The sequence below is a fragment of the Oculina patagonica genome, chromosome 12, assembly GCF_052425735.1.
Source record: "Oculina patagonica isolate OP01 chromosome 12, crgOcupat, whole genome shotgun sequence".
Taxonomy (NCBI): Eukaryota; Metazoa; Cnidaria; class Anthozoa; order Scleractinia; family Oculinidae; genus Oculina; species Oculina patagonica.
The window spans coordinates 12,278,616-12,302,835 of record NC_135769.1 but is presented as its reverse complement, the minus strand read 5'-3'; the positions used below and the strand labels follow the sequence as shown (position 1 = coordinate 12,302,835).

The window sequence follows — 24,220 nt, the reverse complement described above, 5'->3', positions numbered from 1 at the left end:
CATTGGAAACACAAATAACCCGTCAGAGTTCTCCAATACTAACTGTGTTTCAGTCTTGACCGGCTGTTGATTTGGTACATTTACATGAATTCGAAGAAAATGAGATACGAAGTAATACAAAAACCGATGAAAAATAAACAAAATGAAACGCGTAGTGAAAACCGCGACACCAGTGCGGAACGAAGACTTAATTAATTAGTGCCTCATGATATGTTCAAGTGAATTTAAATTAGGAAGCATAAGCTCTTTAACTGTTATCTTGTGGTTGGTTAATTGATCTTGTATTTGCCCGAGGGCGCGTGCCGCTATATGTACGTGCCTTTTTAACCTATGCGGTTTATTAACATTCCTTTAAAAATTATGTCTCCTGGTTGTTTTAAAACAATTTCTGTCCTGCACTTGTTAGATCGATCACTTAAGTTGACTTTCCGTTTAAAAAGGAAAAAAAAAGAAACAAACTAATGGAAATTACCTCTCTCTAGTAAACAGTAACCTTGACTTTGAAAACATTCAAAGACGACTGGCTAAGTATTTATAAACACAAGTCTGTCATCTATGAGATGCAATGAATATACACATGTATCAAACAGATCAATAGTTTGACCTATCCGTTTCAAGACTCGCCGGCTTAAAACAAATCAAAACTGATCCTTTACCATAAATGCAAGGGATTTAGAAGTCTTACACCCAAGTTAAGAGCGTTAAATAAGTTAATATTTACCTTAAAGTTTCTCGCAACATCATCACAGCTCTTCCATGCTTGTGAAGCAGGCACGATTAGTCTGCAATCAGTCAGCCTTAACATAACCCGGCTCCGTGGGTCACTATATTTAATTGAAATCCACCAACACGAAAACCCAAGGTTATTGTGTTCTTTGTTTTATTAGCTAATCGATCACTGGGAGGAACTTAAAGGAATGTGTACACAACGTCAATTCTTCGATCGAGGGGACCGCCGCAATTTTAGCGGTCATATTTTAAGATGCACCAACTTGAACATGCGTTCAACTGACACGCACAGACACTGTAAGGGTAATGGGTTTAAAAGATCTGTGTTATGCATATAGCGTGAGTTTAAATATTGGGCCTGAATTTTTCTAATTCTTTCTTTCAAAATCCACCTCAATCGGTTCCTAGGTCTTTTTTAACCGTCGTTTTTCCTTATTTCCTTATAACCTTTCAGGTCTTTTCTACACTTAAGAAAATCCTATTATTTTGAGATTCAGCGATTTCAAAGAAACTTTATATATCACGAAAACTGACTACACATCTAGCTTTCAATAAAAGGTCGAAATACAAACAAACTGTAAGTGTTCAGGAAACCGTATTCACTATTGAAGCAAGGATGTTGCGTGTTCGTTTGTTTGAATTTTACCGCACGCTCAATACTCCCACTCAATATGATAATAGTCTGGCATGCATAATGCAATGCAAGCTTGGTCAAAAGAAATTACATAACCAAACCTGGATTGATGTTATTGGGCGCATGGACTACAAGTTTGCAAAGAAAAAAATACGACTCTGCCGAGAGATTTTGTGCTTAAATTAATTCTACAGCGGTTACATGAAACCCAGCCTTTAGCCGACTTAAAAAACTGCGTAAATAAATGTGGTATTTAAAGCTCGGAAATAAAGGGTTGTGAACGTGGTCAGTTAAAAGGGCTTACTATATAAAGCAAGATGAGTATTTTTTTAAATAGTAAACCTCGCTGACTGATATTACAGGGTAGAAAATAGTTTAAACTATTTATAAGCCACAGAATCGGATAATATTATACTAGTTCCCCAGGATGTGAATTAATGGCTAGTCCATCATTGGCTGCCTCCAATGGCCTTAGTTTTTCTAGGAATATTTTTTTACAAACCATCTGCTTAGTTCCATCAATCCGGACATCCGTGGGCCACAATGTAGATTACTTCTTTATTCCAATGTGGCACTTACCTACAAAACTGAACCTGGCATACACGAGTGCTTTGTCAGAATTATTTTATACCCAGTAGAAAATGTTGTGAGGCTCTTAAACATTCCTGCACGCTTCTTGGACATTTTTCTTTAATTAAACAGGGTTTTTTGTTTTTAATTCTGCCAAAAACCGTTTTTCTCCTTTAACTAAGGTAAATATGTAAACCTACCTAATATGAGAAGATCAATTCAACTGTGGTTTATCAAAAAGGCTCTCTAGCATGGATAACATGAAATCCAACTCAACAGTTCTACGTAGAGATGTTCCTTTGTAGTTGCATTTGAATTTAACGTTGAGTTTGCTTTCGTTTGTATTTAATACGCTCTGCAAATGGTTACGTGTGTACTGTACGTGCCTTAAGAAGGCAGAAGTAAACACACTGCTTTTAAAATAAACCAATCAGAAACGACAACCGAATCGATCGTGACTTGTATTGTCTGTGTTTCCAATGTTATATGCTTTACTTCAAGTTCTGTTTAGTTTATATTTTATTTCTGTTTTTTTTTGTGACTGGCACATGTAAATAAATTGCTTTTCGTTCAGTTAACGTCAGACATATAGACTTATTTACTTTCGAGGCACGACTTCGAACGCGGGATTATTACCCCAACAGTTATAGCCTAATTTATCAACTCAATCAGGATTACTTCAAAAAATCATTTTCTATTAAAACTGTAAAACTATCTAACTCTTTGCCGTCTGAGTTTAAATCAACTAACAATTTGCTAACTATGTTCAAAACCAATTTTTTTTAAGTTTTATCTGTCTGAGCGAAAAAATTACAGTCCAATTCGATACACAGTAAGTGATTTGTTTATTGTAATATATGTTTTCGAATACGCTTCTACTGTCTAAACTAAACTAAATTAAACTAAACTTAAATAAACTAAACTTAACTAAACTAAACTAATCTAAACTAAACTTAACTAAACTAAACTAATCTAAACTAAACTTAACTAAACTAAACTAATCTAAACTAAACCTCATTAAACTCAACTCGACTTAACTTAACTTAACTTCTTTGCATTTTTAAACATGAGTGATGAACGTTTATAACTCATAAATCTGTCGAGCCGTTTTTAAGAGTTTTGAAAAAGCGCTCAAAATCCTAACTTGACGCCGGTGTTATCGAAACAAGTGAACAAGCAAACAAACAGAAAACATAAAACATGCAGTCGTAAAGAAATAGTTCAGCAATGCATTTTGGAGGCGGTAATAAATTGGAACTGAGAGGTCTATAACACTTGCTCTGATTTTGTCTGATTGTTTTTTTACCCTGAATGACCCCGGAATGAATGACTTCACATTTACCGGAGCTTGAATTACTTTCTTACCAGACTTCTGTATTACAACGTGACTGATAGAAAAGGTAAATCATATGCTATACAGCGACATCTTACGTTAAGTTCACCAGCTAACAGACTGCAGCACGTGAAAGACGTTGTAGACAGCCTAGCCGTAGTTTTGTCTAACGATCTTTCCACAGGCAATGCACCTCAAATTGCGCTGGCTGAATTGGTATAGTCTAGATAATTTTACATTCTTTCTTTACTTACTTTAACGCTTTTGATGCTTGTCTTGTGACCCTTCTGCAGAGATGTCAACGTAAGAAATGCAAGTTATTCGAGATGTCGCCGATCTGGCGTGACGGTACCTCTTCTCTAAAAAAACGGCTGACCAATAAACAGGACCGTCGATTTCAATATCTCAAATTCTCCAATTGACCAAAACAGTTTTCAAACTTTATGCTCTTAGCATTTTGCTTCATATCTGGCAGATTTCACAACCCCTCCAGGAGAGTTCGGTTTGTATCCGGAAGACTTCCTATCCCAATAGTCCGTGAGAGTTGGCAGGCATGTCGGAGTGCGTGCGTTCTACCATTTGTCAGCCGCAAACAAAATTAAGAGAAAGCAGCTTTACTAGTCAGATTCTGTAAAACCGGACAGCCATAGCTTATTAGCTCAGTTGAGCTTCAGGTCTTATAAAGCTTGAGCTCCTTCCGCTCGAGATCACGCAGTTTTCGTGCGCGTACCACTATCTCATTATCTTACTGTTTGCAGTTTAGTTACTTGGCTGTATAATTAGCAACTTTAAGCGTTACTCAAAACTAGTTCGAAAAAACTTAAATAACTAATACGGAATGGCATTCTGATTTACCTTCAAAATCATTTAGCAGGCTAAGTCCTTATGTGACCAAAAGCGTTTTGGTATCAGGCTTGGATTTTTTTAATATTGTTTATCTTATACAAAGAAGGTTCTCAAGGTCTCGATCAGTCTCGATGTTTACCTTGTTTCGAAAATCCATGATACGAGTAAAATAAGTATGCATAAAAACATTAAGTTAGTTCTACAACGCGCGTTGTAACGGAAATGACACTAGAATAGCGGAAAAAATGAACTTAAAATATTTGAAATTTCCTAAGAACTATTGATCTGCGTTGACGTGCAAGAGCAAGGACGCGGTTAACCGGGTTAAATAGTCCGGGCGCTTTGTTAAGTCCAAGGTTATTTCCGATTTCTTTCAATCATGTCACGTTTTTCTACTCCTAACTACAAACTCATCGCGTTTTCTTAAAATTCGTTTGGCGAAAGACCTGAAGTGGTTTAACCCTTATGCTGAACCAGTTTTAGCCGGAAGTGCAAGTATTTGCATAAGCCACCAATCAGATTGCAAAAGTTCTTTGTCTTTGGTCACTGTTTACATATTTCATATTTTCTTTTTCACTCAGTTATTTAATGTTCGAATTGTCTCTATAAGCCTCATACATTTTCTTTTATAAACAGTGTGTTTCCTCCCTACTTTCAATCCCATAATGCCTTTACAACTGCGTCATCTTCCAAAATAAAACATGTCGGGAACTGGGATGAAAATATTTTTGCAGTTTATCTTAGAAGTTCATGAGGTTTTGTCCAGTGAAATGGAACAGGATGGAGTTTTTCAGGCCGGATCTCAAGCCCCTTCCACACACATGCGTTGCCGCATATCTTACAAACTGATACGCCGTTTCGTTTTCATCGAAAGGGCGTACATTGAAAACCGTTGTCAAAAATAAAAACACTTGAAATATAGAACCCTATCGTATCAGAGTGGATAATAGGAGAAAATGCATTGACGAGAGGGCATTAGTGTACTGTCGACGAGGCCTCTCGGCTGCATGGGGAAATAAATGAGCTCACGAAAAGAGACGTTTGAGTAGTTTATGATAAGTTTATATCTTATATTATAAAACATTCGATCTACTCAGCGACTCAACTAACAACTGTCCATCTCTCAGCTCCACAATCTTGTCACAGTTTTCAATTGTTTTAAACCGATGTGCGATCGTGATCACTGTTGAGTTCTTCAGTTTTTCTCGGATTGTTTCGTGTATGATTTGTTCTGTTTTGGGATCTACATGAGCAGTGGGCTCATCTAAGATAACAATTTTACTCTCCTGCAGGAGCACACGAGCGAGACAAATTAACTGTTTTTCGCCTACACTAAGATTCATTCCTCTAGAGTTCAATGTGTAATCTAGCTTCCCCTGAAAGGTTTCCACCAATTGTTTCAGTTGCACTGCTTCTAGTGCTTCCCACAACTCAACATCACTCTGTTTTCCCAGTGGATCGAGATTCTTTCTCAGGGACCCACTGAACACAACAGGACTTTGGTTTAGGACGGAGATGCATTTTCGAGATTCTTGAATGTTCAAATGTTTTAGCTCCACTCCGTCAATTGTGATTTTCCCTTCAGCTTCGGGCATGCGCAGGATAGCAGCTATGATGCTTGATTTTCCAGCACCTGTTCTACCCACAATTCCAATCTTGGACTGTCCATTAACATTCCAATTCAGATTCTTGAGTACTCTTGGTCCTTCAGGATAGTATCTCAGCGATACCTCTGTGAATTGTATTTCTCCGTTCGTTGGCCAGAGTTCAGGCCGTGTTATTACTGTCTTGTATCCAGGCTCAGATTCAAGTTGAGTAATCGCCATTACTCTATCTACAGACGTCATTAAATTCTCGACTTCTGACGACTGTTGAACGGACACCTGGGTGAAATGAGAAGTTTCGAAGACGTAGACGAAAGCGAGGCCCACCAGAGCTTTAAAAAAGATAATTGACTTGTTAAACGTTTTTTTGATTGTAAATTGGCTAGAGTTCGACCGACCAGGTATTTCATGACACACCGGCACTATGAGGTATGGAGAAATATATGTTCGTTCGAAATTTTTAATCAACAAGCAACACCAATCAAATACCAAAAAAAATTTAATAGATGCCTTTGTTAATCATTTGCTTACCATTGTCGTGGGAATACAGTGCAGCAGTTAAAGCTACGGCACCAATTAAGAGAGCAGATAGGAGATCCAATCTTATTCCCAGCCATCGAGTTCCAGCCAATATCATGTAATATGCACGGGTATGAGTGTCTTGACATCTATCACATGAGATAAAATAAGAATTTTTTTAAAAAAATTTAAGGTGGCTTTAAACCTATTCGCATATTTTTATAAACTTTACAGAAAGTTGTATCTGTTGTGAGCCAACTTAAAGGGACACTGTCACCAGTTTTACTACAAAGACTCAAAGGCCTAAAGACATACGGAAACTATGAATGGTGGTCCAATTTGGTTAAAAATCACCAAGCAAGTGTAGTGAAGAGATAAACAAGTGATATTATTGTGATGCCATTAGAAACTTTATGAATCCCTTCTTCTTTCAACAACAACTTAATTTTTTATCCCCATCTTGACGTACTAGGTGCATTTCAGAAAACCTATTCGCCTATTTAAGTACTTTTTAACGAAAAGCATTTAAATCCCCGTGACAGTGTCCCATTAAGTATAGCGACGTGGCTACTTTTAGTCATTTGTTAATTGTTATGCACAAAATTACCTTCAATCGATGGAGATCTAAACATAGTTTTTCCAAGATAGAAAAACAACAACGAGATAATAATGATCAACAAAGGAACTGGTTAATCAACTGGGGAAGATTGGGACTGATTTTCTTGGGTAATTTTCTTGCAATGTGACATCCATGGTGTAGCTTGATATTTTTAACTGGAAATGCTTTTAGTTTTGATTCAAAGCAGCCTCACCTGTATAAGAGATCAGCAAACTCTTGTTGTCTTCCACGGGATCGAATGATGTCCAATCCGTCCAGTGTTTCAGAGATCTGTGTCAACACAGGACTGCGGCACACAGACTCTAGTCTCCTCAGCTCTCTTGATGTCCTCATAAAGTACCTTGCAATGTAAACATACGATAGTATAATGGGTACAACAACTGCTACAAGCCATGCATTTGCAACCAAGGGAAGAAGCGCTGCGGTCAACACGAACAACACCATTTGGACTGCAAAGAGGAACGTCTTTGGCAAAACCTCGTCCATGCAGCCGATGTCTTTAGAAAATCGGTTGAGAATTCTTCCAATTGGATTTGAATCGAAGAATAGAACAGGTGCTTTGAGAATGGCCGTCACCATGTTGTTGTGAAGATTTTCTGAAGATTTCAGCACCACTAAGAAGAAGGTGTAGGCGCGTAAAGTCGTAAGAAGAACAGCGGCAATGACACAACTGGCATAGATGCCAACATTTGTCCTGTTCGTTTGGTCGTCACGTGGAAGCGTCGTTAGAAACGACAGCCACAGATCGGGTGAAATCATAACTCCTGCAATCAATGGATGCAAGAATCAACAAAGGATTTAAGTGTTTCTGATGGAAACAACTATAGCACATGCTGAACAACTGCCTTGAATAAATACTAAAATATGTTTTTTGAGGCACTATTAGTTTTGCAGCACACGAGGAAGACGTAAATACCCTTCTGGTACCATTGCCATTTTTGGCTGGAACCTGGCTCTTTGTCGACCAGTGTTTGTCATCATCATTCAATAACAAACAATTTTGGAATTGGTACATCTTCGGGATAAACGTGAAATTGAGCCTCGACCAAAATGAATATTGGTGCCTTTTAGAGGTCTTCAAAACAGTTTCCAACAGACAACTCCATCACATTTATATTACTCTTCCCCGGGTCTAAAGGGTTGGTTTGGTATGATGGCATCATAGATTAAAATTGTTCCTAGAGCCTTACCTTGACAAAGGAGGAAAATGAGAACCAAGCCAGCTAAAGCGATGGGATGCACCCCTGCTTTTAGATAATCCCAGTACAGCTTGCAGGACACTGCACCAATCATACGGTCCTCGTCGGGAATTTCCATGCTTTCAACCTTCTTCTTGTCTGAACAATGTACTTTAGTATTTGTGATTTGTTCCTGAAATAAAGTTGTTTCCTTAGCCACTTTGTTTTGAGGTTCTATGATTTCTTTTAGTGCTTCTTTTTCATTAAGTTCCAAAAACGTCCCTTTATCAGTCACAGAGCCGTTTTGCAAGACAATTACTTGATCTGCAAGCTTCATATGAGACTCTTGGTGTGAAACCATCAAACGAACTTTGTTTGCCAGCAAGCCAAGTATACAATGTTTAAAGATGTAATTGCTAACGTTAATATCGAGTGCAGCGAGAGGATTGTCCAAAAGGTAAATATCACAATCGGCGTAGACTGCCCGTGCTAGACTGATGCGAATCTGCTGACCACCACTCAAAGTGTCGCCTCGTTCTCCAACAACAACTTGGTCTTTATCTGGAAATCCTTCAATGTCTTCCTTTAAAGCGCAAACTCTGATGGTTTGGGCATACTTATCGAAATCAAATGGCCGACCGAACAGGATGTTTTCTCTAAGTGTTCCAGAGAAAACCCAAGGCATCTGTGGCACGTAGGCTATGGTACCACCGCATTGGATATTCCCTTCAGTAACTGGTATCTCACCAGCGATCACAGACAGCAACATTGATTTTCCACTCCCCACTGGACCAGTGATGATAGCAAAGCTTCCATCTTTTGCTGCAAAGTTGATAGATTTTACTGGACATTTGTTGTCAACATTAAGTTTGCAGGTCACATTGCTAAACTTTATCCTTCTTTCTCTTTTTTCCTGAAATTGCCCTTGCTCTATAATTTGTAGTTTGTCTGTTGGGCTCATAAGATGACTCAGATTCTTCGTTCCAAGAAGGGGAATTAGATTTTTGTTATCTGGAATGTCTACAAACTTGATTATGGTCGAGGTTTTCTTCAAGGACTGGTGTAAACATACGAATTGCTCCTTAATATTCACCTTTTCTTTTCCAAAACATTTTGTCTCTAGCAATGTATTGCTACCCGTATTGATTGAGAGTTTTATATCAGTCATACCATTCAGATTTGGCAGCAGCAGAAATTCCTCTATTCTATCAAAGGAAACGTACGCTTCGTATATAAACTGGGATCCTTCTCCTATAGATCTCAATGCACTGTTTCGAAGGACATTGATAATTGACAAGAGAGTAAAAACGATGAACGGTGTTAGTTGATAACCACTAAAGGCAAGCGTCAAAATAGAAATGAAGGCGGCAACAAGTCCCGAGGAATACATGAGAGATATGGCACATGACAGGAGAATGCTCTTGCGACGAATTATTTTCATTTCATTGCTGCAAATAAGGAAACAAGAAAATACTTTACTGTCATATTAGATACGTTCTTATTTTGAGACTTGCTAAAACTAGTATGGTTTTTAGAAATATACCAAACATTTAACAGAAAGCAATTTGGGAAGTATTCCGTGGAATGCACCAGGTTCTCAGTTTCGTTTTTGCTATGTCTTTCAATTCTTTGAAATTTTTGTTGAATTGGGCTGCTCAAAATAACCAGACAAGTAAGCTTGATAAAGTTTTTAAGTTTATTTGGTGAGTTGGAGTCGTCTTCTGTTTACTGTTGGAAGAAGTCTGTTTGCATTTGTTTCTTCAGACAATAAAGTGCAAAACCAAAGCCAATCATGAATTGAGTTTCTGATTTGTCCCGCGCTCGCTACCGTTTTCCTGCCAGGTCTAAGAACTCTGATTCGCTCATTACGGTGTTTGGGAGCGTCAATTTCTCAATATTTGCTCAGGTACAATTGCTTTGGTTTTACAGCTAATTCAGGAACAACTAGATACTGGCCACTAACCTTCGAGTGTCCTTGATCTGATCTCTAAAGAACCACTCCCACGCATGCGTCTTCACTTCACGAATTCCAGCCACTATCTCAGTCATCAGATTTATTCGCCGATCAGAAATGACAGCGGTCTTCAGTCGAAGCTTTCCAGACAGATATGACAGGAAACCACCAAATGGCACGAGAACAAACAGGAAAATGATACCCATCAACGCCTGCCAACCTATGAAGTACCATAACAACGGAACAGCTACACAAACATCAAAGATGGCGACAAGGAGGCGAAAGAACTGCCTGGCGGCTTGTTCCATTCTTTGAACATCATTGGACACCAGATCAATCACGTGACCTTTTGTAAAGTCGTTGAGGGTATGCTGACCAAGGACCAGGATCTTTTAAAAACGACAGTGTGAAATAAATGATAAGATTTTTAATGCGATAGCTTTTGTTTCTGGTCCACCACCAGAAATTTCTACGAACACGTTATCATGGGGGAAATAATGGGATAAAACAGGATTACAGACACCCTACTCCACACGAGACCAGACACGTTAAGTTGACGTTTATCGACTTTGCTGTCCATTTATTAATCATTATCACATTTAAATCTATTAATCCTCCATTACTGTCCCATCCTTCATTAATACCTTAAAAAATTATCAAAAACATTTTAAACATTGGTGTGACTGCATAGCGCTTGGAACGTCTTTTGCATTGCGTGTTAAAGCAATAAAAAGAGAATATTCTTATTTAAATGAATGAAAAACGTAGTTCTCAACCATAATCTGCTTAAAATGTGGCTTCACTCAAACCCTTACAAAACCTTTTCTTCAAGTGTCGGAAAAATTTCACCTTCTGGAATGCGTATATTAAGCGTTTGTATAGTAATGCTCTTTGAACAATTCCACAGACCGCAGCTATTAGCTAAAATCACAGCATGTATTCTGTCTGAGCTATTTTGGAAAAGCCGGAAAACAAGGAATGGGCGGTTACCGCTTCTGTTGGGTCATATCCCATTTTACGGAATGAACAGAATATATTCTGCTCCTCGTACCAGAATAAACAAAACAAACTTTACAGCATTTTTCAAAATTATTCAGGCAGAAATAGAGCACTTTTGGGATATTTTGTCGTGAAGCCTGACGTATTTGACCATATATGTCAGTCAAGGGATAAAAAGTATCGCCCCAGTTGTTGTATCATAAGATCGTGCAAGTTTCTCGGCAATTTTTATCTCCGATACATTTACCGTGTGACAAAAATTTTGTGGCTTCTAAATTTAAAATATATTTCCGCAAAAATGTTCTCCCGTGAAAACATTTACTCCACTTTAGCTCTCTATAGACGAAAGACACAACCGGAACCGGAACAGGAAAATACAGTAGTAACATAGATTTACGCAGAGCCCAGTGCTTTACTTACTTATTTAGACGAGCAAATATTTTCCATGTATCTTTTCAAGTGGTGAAGTTGTTATCGCTGCTTCATTACTAAGATAATTAAACCTGTTTTAAACTGTAAGCCATGTTATTTTACCTGTATATCGCTTAGTTTTATCAAAAGCAAACAATATTACATTGTTTTACGTACGTGCTGTAATTTCAATTGTGCGCGGCTTGCAAAAAATTACGAAAATTTATTGCTCACACGACGGAAACTCGTGTCTTCCAATTGCAAAAATTAAATACCGCAAGACACAAAAATATCGCCAATCTACAATATGAAACTCCCACAATTTGTTTTGTTACACAATGATAAACCACCTAAATTATAAATACTCTTTTCTTTTCTGGTCTTTTAGGTATAACCAACAATTTTATTATCCGGCCTCGTGGCCGATGTTATTTTTCGAGGTTACAGATTAATCATCCTGCTAGGAAAGCCTCTCTCGACTCCTCCAGCAAAAATATTAGTGCTAAGAGAAAAGAAAAGCTATGCTTATATATTAACGGCGCACAGCAGTTCTTTCTTTTGGAATTATCTTATCCACAGAACGGAAAAAATTATAACTAGCATACCTCAAAAAGAACGCACCCATAATCTGGGAATCCTTTAAAGGTGACCCATCTAAATCTCACCCGCCTTCCTGCAGGTAGTCTTTTGCTATAGTTTAAGTTAAAACCTTCAAACATTTCCTACATTAACTGGATAATGTATGATCACTTGGCAAATACCTATTTGATGATTACTAAAAATTCATTTGTTTAAAAGAATCTTCAATACTGAGAAATAAATTGAATCGATATCGTGCACCATTTGTGGTAGCAAACTGACCTTTTTGAAGATGACACCTTTAAGGGAGGCCTTCATCCTCATCCCAATCACGTACAGTTTGAAGCTGCTATGATGTACAGCAATGCTCTTCATCAGCACAATCAACAGCATCAACGCAGCGCAACCACAAAGCAATCCTCTCTCAGGAGATTTGGCCTTGAGGGCAGAAATAAAAATTCCCAGGAAAAATGGCTGAAGAAATCGACCCACTGAGTCCAGTAGTCCGGCAAAAGAGATAATACAGATGTCTTTGCGAGATAGAACTTTCATAGCACTTTTCCATAATCTTGGTTCTTTTCCTGTCAGTTTGCACTCATTCAGATCTTTGCTCCACTGTGACTGCAGTTCTTTTGTCAGTAGGAACGTTTTGTCTTCCTCGTGCAATGGCCAGAAGTCAGATTGTTGCAAGGGACGCTGGTTTCCAGTTCTGAACAAATCATTTGTCCACCAAAACAGAAGAAAAGAGATCAAGTTGGCCTTCCTCTGTGGATGTGCGGGGACGCCATAATCATGCTCTGCGTTCATTCTTTTGAAAAAAAAGAAAGTTAAAAAAGAACGCAGCGAATAAGGGCTTTCATGTTAGCATCTTAATTAGCACTCTCGCCGACTTTTTGTTCGGGCTGATTGTATTGCGATACGCTGACGCCTGTGAGATACAATAAAGCAGTGCTGAAATGCACTAAGAATAAATACTTCAGCTAAGGGCAGGTCAGAGTACATTTTTTTCAACGTCTGGATGGAGTTTTTCACTTAATTTGAAAAGGCTGTACTACTACAGTTTAAAATTGCAATCAAGCTACACTTTGAAACCCTCTGGGGTTATTAGGTGAAGGAAATAGCAATAAATAAGGCAAACCTTTCTTTCGCCTAATGCGTTAACTAGTTCACTTGCTAAAACTAGCATTTTCTACCCAAAGTGGTGTTACTATCAAATACACTTTGGAAACAACTTAAAGATAAAATAATCTTGAAAACATCGGCAAAATGTGTTTTAAAATTAGCTGGGAAACCAACGGATGGATTGACTAACTTAAGTGAATGACAGTTCCGTCATATAAAGTATGCTATAATCGATCTCAAATCCGGTTGCTACTCAACACAGAACATGTTATGTTTTATTCTTTTAAGTCGAAATACCATTCATGTAAAGTTCCGAAAAGCATTTTGATTTACACCGATCATAAATTATGCCTTAATAATAAAAAGGTTCAGTGGCCATGAACTTAAAACTATTTTCTGGCGTGAAATAAATTGCCCGCAAAATTCCTGTTTTCTCGTTTCAGACACGGCGTTTTCTAGAATTTATTAAAAGGCAACCACAAAATGGCAAACGGTAGTTTGTGCTAGAGCGATATTTCCGTTGTAAATAACGACTAGAACAGGTGACAGACAGGGTCAATGTCACACGAAATAGAAACAAATAAACCATCTCGAATGCGGTGAAGAAAATCAAGGGAAGTTTACAGTATAGCTGTCAAATAACCGGTTGTAGAGAAGAAAGTTTTGAAACATTTCGACTTTATTAGATAAATATACCGTATGCCATTATAAGTACTTATAGACTGCAGAGAAGGGCCGTTCAAGGTTATCTTTAGACCAGGTCATGTGGTAACTGATATTGACCAAGAGTCAAACATTTTGGCGTTCCGACTCGACTAGTCAGCATGTAATTTATCATATGCCCGTGTCGTGACCTTAATAAGTTGCAAAATTGTAAAATACCTTGGTTAATGCGCAAAACATGATGAGTTGAGCCTATGCTGATATCATGAAAGGTTGTGTTGGCAGGGCTAGGTTGGAATGCGATATTTTTGTTTATCAAGATTTGCTATCAGAAGGCTGTCTACTTTAATTCGAGTACTTCATTTTGATCTGAACTCTCAAAGTCAAAACAAAACCCGGATTAAGTTTAGCAGCGAAATACTTACTTACCTTACCTGAGAGTTTCTGTCTGCCGTCAGCTTGGAGCAGATTCGAATGTAACATTAGAAAAGTGATCAATTTGATGTTTCACTTTAAAAGACATAATAGGATTTGTTTAATGAAGCGGTACGTTTTCTACAACCATCACCGATACCGCAAATAGCGTCACGAATCAACCAATCGGAAGCCTTGTTAAGCGCGGGAAATGTCAGATGACCTAAATTCCGACTGGCTTCTTTTACGCATGTGATTGGTGGAAAATAATTCTGCTCTCTGATTGGTTAAAACACGTTGCGCGAGTTCATCGAATCTCACCACGCGAGTTCGGTAAACCATGTAAACCTAGAAATACATTCGACAACCACTTCAGTGAAAAAGTTATGTTTCCACAAATGAATGGAATGCCGCCTCACGGCCGCCTCGTTAATACAAACACCTTGTTATAAGAGCCACCTCATTATTTGAGGTGGCGCTTTTTTGACCGTGAATTTATTTGAATCTTTCAGCCTTAATTCCGGCCTTTGGTAAGTATTCAATGTAATACAAAAATTTAATAAAAGAAAACTGATTAAAACACTGACCTCATCAAACAGGAATCTTAATAACCAAAATGAAATCAATAAGAAATATTTCTGGTCGTAATTTCAGTCTTTATCTCTGGCGGCTGAAATTTGCTTTTCTGCCCTGCTTGAAGAGACCCCCGTTAACTGAGTTCGAAACAATTTCCTCGTTTCTTATGATTTTCTTGGGCTTTTATTGTCTGTATGGTAAGCCATTTGAGAAACATTAAGACGAGCGTGCTGTGAAAATCGCAGATTTTAAACATACGGCACGAAAATTACCTTTACTCTGAACAAAGAGTCACAATTGTTTTGACGCGCAGTAAAAGAGTACCATTCTTTAGAAAGAGAATCAGTCCATGCATTGTAAAATATCAAAGGTACATTTTATTGTGGGGTACAACTAGCAAGACTGCAAAGCTGGCCCCCTTCGCCTTCAGTTTGACGGATAGCAAATGTATATATTCTATGTATATATTGTCGTCTGGTGTCTAGATACTCAAGAATACTAACTGTGAACACTATATATTACAATAGTCTAAACAATTAACTGTGTTTCAGTCTTGACCGGCTGTTGAATTGGTACATTTCGGCACGAATTCGGAGGAAATGAGATACGAAGTAATACAAAAACCGATGAAAAATAAACAAAATGAAACGCGTAGTGAAAACCGCGACACCAGCGCGGATCGAAGGCTTAATTAATTAGTGCCTCATGATATGTTATAGTGAATTTAAATTAGGAAGCATATGCTCTTTAACTGTTATCTTGTGGTTGGTTAATTGATCTTGTATTTGCCCGAGGGCGCGTGCCGCTATATGTACGTGCCTTTTTAGCCTCGGCACGGTTGATTAACATTCCTTTAAAAATTATGTCTCCTGGTTGTTTTAAAACAATTTCTATCCGGCACAGGTTAGATCGATCACTTATGTTGACTTTTTGTTTACAAAAGGAAAAAAGAAACAAACTAAGCAAAATTACCTCTCTATAGTAAACGGTAACCTTAACTTTGAAAACAGTCAAAGACGACTGGCTTAAGTATTTATAAACACAAGTCTGTCATCTATGAGATGCAATGAACATACACATGTATCAAACAGATCAAAGGTTGGACTTATCTGTTTCAAGAACCTTTGGCTTAAAACAAGTCAAAAATAATCCTTTTTCATAAATGTAAGAGATTTTGAAGTCTTACATCCAAGTCAAGAGCGTTAAATAAGTTAATATTTACCTTAAAGTTTCTCGCAACCCCATCGCAGCTCTTGCATGCTTGTGAAGCCGGCACGATTAGTCTGCAATCAGTCAGCCTTAACTTAACCGGCTCCGTTGTTCAATATTTTTAATTTAAAACTCCCCCAACACGAAAACCCAAGGTTATTGTGTTCTTTGTTTTATTAGCTAATCGATCACTGGGTGGAACTAAGAGGAATGTGTACACAACGTCAATTCTTTGAGGGGACCGCCGCAATTTTAGCAGTCATTTTTTCAATGTGCACCAACTTGAACATGCGTTCAATTGACACGCACAGAAACTGCAAAGTAATGAATGAAAAGATCTCTGTCACGGATAACGTGACTTAAAATATTGAGCTTAAATTTTTCTAATTTTTTCTTTCAAAATCCACCTCAATCGGTTCCTAAGTCTTCGACCGTCGCTTTTTCAGTTTTTCCTCAAGACGTTTTAGTTCTTTTCTATAGTTAAGAAAACCCTTTTTTTTAAGATTCAGTGGTTTTAAAGGAATGTTATACCTCACGGCAACTGACTACGCATCTAGCTTTCAATAAATGGTGGAAATACAAACAACCTGTAAGTGTTCAGGAAACCGTATGGATGTTGCGTGTTCATTTGTTTGAGTTTTATCACACGAGCAATACTCCCACTCAAATATGATAATAGTCTGACACGCATAATGAGATGCAATGCAAGCTTGGTCAGAAGAAATTACATAACCAAACTTGGATTGATGTTATTGAGCCCATGGACTACAAGTTTATAAAGAAAAAAATAAACAACTTTGCTAAGAGATTTCGTCTTTAAGCTGCCCCTGCAGTGGTTATATAGCCTGCGAATACAGCCGCCTCTCCGTGCTCCGACCCGCTTGTTACGTTCGGAGGCGGCTGTTTATATTCGCAGGCTAGTGGTTATATGAAAACCAGCCTTAATTGGACTAAAGAAAGTGCGTTACAAATGTAGTATTTAAAGCTAAGAAATAAGGGGTTATCAACGTGGTCTGTGAAATGGGCTAATTATGTAAATCAATATTAGGCCATCCCAATAAAATGTTTCGGTTTTTAAACAGTAATATTTCAGAGTAAAAAAAAGTTCAAACTATTTATAACCCTCAGAGTCGGTTGATATTATACAAGTTCCCTAGGATGTGAATTAATGGCTAGACCATCGTCGGCTGCCCTCAATGACCTACGTTTTTCTAATTGTTTCTTTATTTCAAATGTGGCACTTATACACGAGTGCTTTGACGGAATTATTTTCTACTCGGCAAAAAATTCTGCGCGGTCCTTAAACATTCCTGCACGCATCTTCAACATTTTTAATTAAACAGGGTTATTTTTAAAGGCTGTGTTCTCACAAAAACCGTTTTTCTTCATTAACTAAGGTATTGTTAACCTACCTTATATGAGAAGATCAATTCAACTGTGGTTTATCAAAAAGACTCTCTTGGATAACATGAAATCCAACTGAACAGTTCTACGTAGAGATATTCCTTTGTAGTTGCATTTGAATTTAACGTTGAGTTTGCTTTCGTTTGTATTTAATACCTTCAGCAAATGGTTACGTATGTACTGTACGTGCCCTAAGTTGACAGAAGTAAACACGCTGCTTTTTTTAAAAAAAAAAACAATCAGAAACGATAACCAAGTCGGTCGTGACTTGTATTGTCTGTGTTTCCACTGTTGTATGCTGTACTACAAGTTCTGTTTAGTTTATGTTTTATTTCTGTTTCTTGTGAATGGCACATGTAAAGAAACTGCTTTTCGTTTTACGTCAGACATATCGACTTATTTACTTTCGAATTATTATCTCAACAGTTAGCAACTCAACCAGGATTACTTCAGAAATTATTTTCTATTAGAACAGTAAAACTATGGAACTCTTTGCCATCTGAGCTTAAATCAACTAACAATTTGCTAACTATGTTCAAAACCAGCTTTCTCAAATTGTTTGTGTCCAAGCGAGAAAATTACATGCAATTTGATAATTGATTTAATTGTTTATTGTAATATATGTTTTCGAATAGCCTTCTACTGTCTGGACTTAACTACCTGAACTTAACTAAACTAAACTATACTAAGCTTTTCTAAACTAAACTAATATATAAACTAGACTAAACTAAATTAATCAAAACTAATTTAAACTAAACTAAACTTCATCAAACTAAACTAAACTAAACTATACTAAGCTTTACTAAACTTAACTTAACTAAACTAAATTAATCTAAACTAATTTAAACTAAACTAAACTAAATTAATCTAAACTAATTTAACTGACTAAACTAAACCGAACTAAACTAAACTAAAATAAACCAAATTAATCTAAACTAATTTAAACTAAACTAAACTAAACTTAAGCGTCTCAAAACAGTTTATCCGGACCATAACTAACATTTTTAAACTACTTTTTAGCAGGCTTCTCCGTTGAGGAAGAATTTACCTTATTGTTACTTATTTTCGCGGGCACTTAATTTCGCGAAAATGGAACAGGAATATTTCGCGAGTCTTAATTTTCGCGATTTGGCCAAAAATACGTAATTAGCATAAAAAATACAATAGAAATCGGTTGGAATTAATTTTCGCGGGTCTTTAATTTCGCGATTTTTTTAAAATCGCGAAAATCGCGAAAATTAAGTCCCGCGAAAATAAGTAACAATAAGGTAGAACACATCGATCTGAATATTCTAGCATCTGCCGCCTCGTCCCCAGGCGTCCGCCTTCTTGGTAGTACACGGTTCGCTTGGCGTTGTGGGCCTCACGCGGACGGGAAAACCGCGCTCCCGTTTTTCTCGCCTTGGCTATCCGGTCGATCGGCGCCTGGGGAGGAGGCAGTTCATCATTTTTTTATGCCTTGGACCTGAAACGCAATTTTTCGTTGCTTTAAAACGACCAATCTTTATCGTTTAATTAATCAAAGGTCTCTGTGAGACTACGACTATTTTGCTATGGTTTATCTGTTGGCAGTCAATTGTGGTATGGAGTAGTTCTTTTTAAAGGGTGAATTAGGCTTTTCACTTTGTTTAGGAGTGCAAGTGTTGAAATATGTAAATTTGTGTTGTCCTGGATATTCTGGTTAGTTTATTATGAGGAATGTAGGAACGGTGGAACGGCGGAACGGTGGAACGGTACGGTTGATGGGAGGAACATTGTAAAATGCGCATTGACGTATTTTCTTAAAAGGCAGTATGTGTGAATTTTGTAAAACGCAGAAGTGTGAAACATTTTAAAAAGTGGCAACAACAGCTACCAAAACAAAGAACCATTTCAATTAAAAATACGCCAATTTAAGGTAAAGAAGGCGTCGAATAATGATTATTTGGGGGGGGGGGGGTTAGGGTGAAGTGGGGCATAGGTTCGAGATAAAGAAACGCATAAAGCCGAAGTAAGTTAAGAAAGCTGTTAAAAGGGAAATGAAAGTTCCTGAAGTTAATAAGTTTGTACTGAGAAATTTCTAATGGAATCACAAGAACAAGGGGTTTCTATTAAGGTAATTTATCCAAGTCAAACCCTGCTCAAGGTGAGCTGTTGTGAGATGAGCTACGTGTTCTCTTATACCACATGGAAAGTAGTTGTTGTCATCTTATCGCCAAAGTTAAGGTTTGTTGGGCGGGTTTAGTAATTGGATGGGGTACCAATAGGAAACGCCTTGTTGTTAAATTTTGTTGTTGAGTTTTTGAAATCCTTTTTGTCCTTCAAAGTGTTATTGTGTTTAACAAATTAACTGACAAAAAAGTAACAAGCCAAAAAAGAAAGCTCAAAAAATGAAAAAATTTTAACCCCTTCTTATAACATAAAAATACACAAAAGACCATGATGCATGTTTTATTTAATAACTCAAAACTTATTTACAGCAGTTAAAGTTTCAATATCACATTAACGAGCAAAACATTTCGTTTTTAAGAGTAACACATCGGCTTATGTAAAAGTTATCAAGTTTCCAAAAAAAAAAAATTCAATCACTTTACAAATTTGGAACTACAACAATACATTTTCCTTTTTCTAAGATGAAAACTAACCTGAAAACCTGAGAAAAATCGACCGAATTTCATATTAACTACCAATAAATTGTACTGCGTAAACACAAGGATTGCATCTCAAAAACCATGGCAAAGTATTAAAACTTTACATTTCCAAATAAATCATTAAAGACACATAATTTATGATACAAGCGAGGTTTTCAATCTAAAAAAAAAGGTGATCCAAAGAGCATTTTGTACCATTTGGAATTTTATCTATTCATACGCAGAAGAACCCAACGAAACCGCTCCACAAAATTTCCGCTCTGCAACCTGAACTTGAGCTGGCTGGCAAATTTAGGAATGAGACTGTTCGCTTGCTGGGACGGTTTTCCTTGGAGAAAACTTGCTGGGATTTTACAAAATATCGATGGTACCTGGGGAAAATGAACCAAAACCTTCTGCTGGCTAAAACAGAAGAAAACGACGCGCGGATTTATAAACGAGAATTTAATAACTGACTAACTTGTATTTGTAAACAATAAAAAGTAATTGTTGACTTTATTTCTATTGTTTCCGTCGGTTATTCTGCTGTCACTGAAGAGGCAAAACAGGTCTCTTTCTTTTCTGTATGTAATATGAGCATGTGAACGATTTTGAGTCAGTTGAACAGCGCGCTCTGCCCAAAGCTAATGTGTGGCTATCTATAACCAGCGTTTTATGGAATAACTACGTATAGGATAACCAGCTTGACCGACATAGTTCTTGGTGAGTATCGATTGTTCCGTTTTCTCTGCCGATTAAGCAGCCTTGAGCAGTTTAAGGGGCGTTCTATGAATAATATCGTGTTCAAATTTTCAGCTGCCCGGGGCGATGTGATGTAAAAAACACACACCACAGGCTTCCCAAGCTCAAAAGTCGTCTTTTTGATGTGTTTTTAGAGCCCTTCAGGCGGCCGACTCTACATACGTGGTGTATGCGACAGCTTGTGTATATAGTTTACCTACCTCAAATGTGTCGCTTACTTGTGTCTTGTGCCGAATTTGAAGCCATTCCGACGACGCCATTTAGCGAAGTTATTCGAAGTCGTTGTCTCCCCTTCTTTTTAGAAGGGGAGACAACGACTTCGAATAACTTCGCTAAATGGCGTCGGAATGGCTTCAAATTCGGCACAAGACACAAGTAAGCGACACATTTGAGGTAGGTTAACTTTATTTCAAAATAGATAGTTATTTACCCGATTTTTGAGAATCCGTGATTTTCCCATACATTTCTCTATATACACAAGCTGTCGCATACACCACGTATGTAGAGTCGGCCGCCTGAAGGGCTCTAAAAACACATCAAAAAGACGACTTTTGAGCTTGGGAAGCCTGTGCACACACAAGTTATTCAACAGCATACGCAACAGACCGAAACACGTGCGAAGCAACAAGAAAGATAATTTACCTCAATTTCTAGCTTCGAATATAGACCCAAATGTCCAAGTAACTTTCTCTGACACTCGAAAAACGTTTCAGATCATAATTCCTTCTCAAAGACCATCTTAACGAGCTTTTAAACCCTATTAAAGCTCGTTAGACCGAGACCGCCATATTGCTGAAGGAATAACTTCTGCAAAAATCGTCATGTAAGGCACATTAAAGTTTCTTGGCCGGAATCACTGGCGGATAAAATTCACTTCCTGTATACCAAATTTGGTAGCCTGCGAACAGGTTCCCGAGTGGGGCCTGAGGGGGAGTACGGGGGCCGCTCTTCCGCTCGCCTTCGCTGCTAGTTTCGCTCGCGTAACCCCACTCGCTTTGCTCGCGGAAACCCCACTCGGGAGCCTGTTCGCAGGCTACAAATTTGGAAGAGAACGGAAGTAACGCAAATTAAAATAATTTTGGCGATTTACGGTCTAATTAGACCAAAAATCTGTTTCAAATTATAAGAAAGAATAAAATCTTGGGTGATAACTTAAAAAGAAGACTTCATCTGTTTAGTTTCTAACTGAAATTTATAAACTGTCGGGCTTGCTTATACCCTACGTCAAAAACGTAATGTAAACCCGGTTACGGATTTTGGGAAGCAGGATCCGTGTTTTCCACCACCTATGTACTCAAACAATTACCGGAAATTAGTTTTATCTTGCTGTGCGTCCATTGTGTAAATTCAAAAGCATCGCTCACGAAAACATACTAACGAGCCTGTTAGCGACTTACTTAATCGCACAGTAGGAAATTCAGGATTAAATACTAAAACTGCCATACCAAAAATTCATAGAATGTATCATACCGTAGAAATGGAATAAAGTGGTAGCTTATCTCTCTAAAAAGAAAAAAAAACTTCTTTAGCGCAGCTTAGCATATAACGGGAGAATTTTATCTCAACTGGTGTGTCAAGGGGTGTGTCAGCATTGATAACAACTAAGACAACGGAATAGCGTAAACGGCTATAAATAAACACGGCAGAACAAAAGAAAACACGTGTTAAAAAAATTGAACATAACAGAAGTGAGAGAAAAAAGAGAACGAAAAGCGTAGCACTTTAAAAATTGTACGTTTTGGCAAACGATGGCAAATGAGTTAACCAGTTACTGATGGCAAAAATCACGAGCATAAATGAGAATTGCCAGATACTGCAACTGCGTTGATGTTTCCCCACTCGCTTACCAACCGCAGTGCGGAAATACTTCAAAGACTAAAAGCGAAACCATGTAGCGATAACTTTATCGAAAAAACATCTGTACCACATGACACATTCATACAAACAATCAACGCAAGATTGTACTCACTTAGCACTCAAGGTAACTCTCTTGCTCCACTGAACATCTGTCTCTTTTCCAGAGTGAATTCTTCCAACGGTGAAGAAAAGTTTATGACAACTGTCAAGTTCAGTGCTATTGAAAACAAATTTATTGAGCAGTAGATAGAGCTCTATTGCTCCTTTAAACTTCGTAAACCGTTGAAAACCACTCCACTCCGCAACAGTTAAAAACCACTGGAATTTGTATCCGTTTATGTTATTTCATTAACTTCACTCTTGCCAAACTAAAGCATTAACGTGCGTATCTTTGTACTGATAACTTGGTACTAATGGATAAAACGCACTCTCCAAGAACTTTCCTTTTAATACAAAGAACAAAACGTTTTTAGACAGTTTATGACCGATTTGGCTTGCGTATGCAAAAATTACAGTTATCTTCAATCCATGACGCCGCAATTTGAACCCGAAAGTGTTTACGCAATACTAATGAGAGCCCCTTTCATCACCTACAGCGGAATATGTGACAAGTCACGTCTTTAACACCAGCTCCCCAGTGTTATGTTGACCCAAACATTGGAAACCACCCCCAAATTGCTTGTGCCGGTCTCACCAGGCTTTGAAAACCAACAAGAAAAATACCATCTTTGGGAATTAAAACGATAAGGAGAAATATAGAATTTTAAAGTGGCCTTAAAACGGAAAACCATGGACTACAGAGTGCTAAAACATTGTTGATGAAGGATTTATCTTTCCTTCCACCGCCGCCATGCTGTAATGGTGCTTACAAATGCGTTTTGAATTCAAAACACTGACTAAATGCAGCTTATCAAATCTTTTAAAAACGAAATGGTAATGTACTGTTATTGCTTTGAACTTGGATGTAATTTTTTGAACGATCGGTAAATCCATTTAGTGTACAATTGACTTCAAAAGCTGGCTGCTAAAATTAAAACTTCGCTTTCAACATGAACATGTGGATAATTATTTCAGCCGTGTAGTACAGCACGGTGCGACGAATTTCGATACTCTGCCACTTGTTAACACATTTTTTCTTGACTTCATACGAACTAAAAATAAATTCTAAACAAAGTTTCTTTTAAGGTTCTCTTTAGGAGTCTGAATTCTGTAATTTTGTAAGCATTTTTAATGCTTTTTCACGCCGTTGCAATTTGAACCCGCAAGTGTTGAAGCAATACTAATGAGAGACCCTTTCATCACCTACAGCGGAATATGCCCTTTCCCACCCTCCCTGGAGTTTTTTTGGTTCTTCTATTGTTCTATAGATAATAACGGCAAATAAACCAATCAAAATCTGTTTTCTGCGCATATTTTTAGAGAACTCTTGGGGTCCTAGAAGAAGGTTTTTCGTATTATTCCGTGCATTGAAATCGTACAAGGAAATCGTAGAGCCGCGCGGGTTGTATTTACAAACTTCCAAGGCCTTGTTTTGATTCTGAACAAGAAAAAAAACATATTTGGGACTTAAAACGGAAAGGAGAAACACTATAGAATTTTAAAGTGGCCTTAAAACGGAAAACCATGAAC

At 37.7% G+C, this 24,220-nt stretch overlaps 2 protein-coding genes across 2 annotated transcripts in view; one reads left to right on the top strand and one right to left on the bottom strand.

Annotated features, from left to right (window-relative positions):
- Nucleotides 1-24,220, top strand: part of LOC144631510 (serine/threonine-protein phosphatase 2A regulatory subunit B'' subunit gamma-like) — a 212,672-nt gene that overhangs the window by 157,461 nt on the left and 30,991 nt on the right. The window lies entirely within an intron of this gene.
- Nucleotides 5,186-12,782, bottom strand: LOC144633419 (ATP-binding cassette sub-family C member 4-like). Its single transcript, XM_078492296.1, has 6 exons — nt 12,258-12,782; nt 9,996-10,375; nt 8,045-9,480; nt 7,048-7,618; nt 6,248-6,384; nt 5,186-6,048 (listed from the first exon to the last, which is right to left on the bottom strand). Exons 1-6 carry the CDS (start codon nt 12,780-12,782, stop codon nt 5,186-5,188), a joined length of 3,912 nt encoding a protein of 1,303 aa, XP_078348422.1.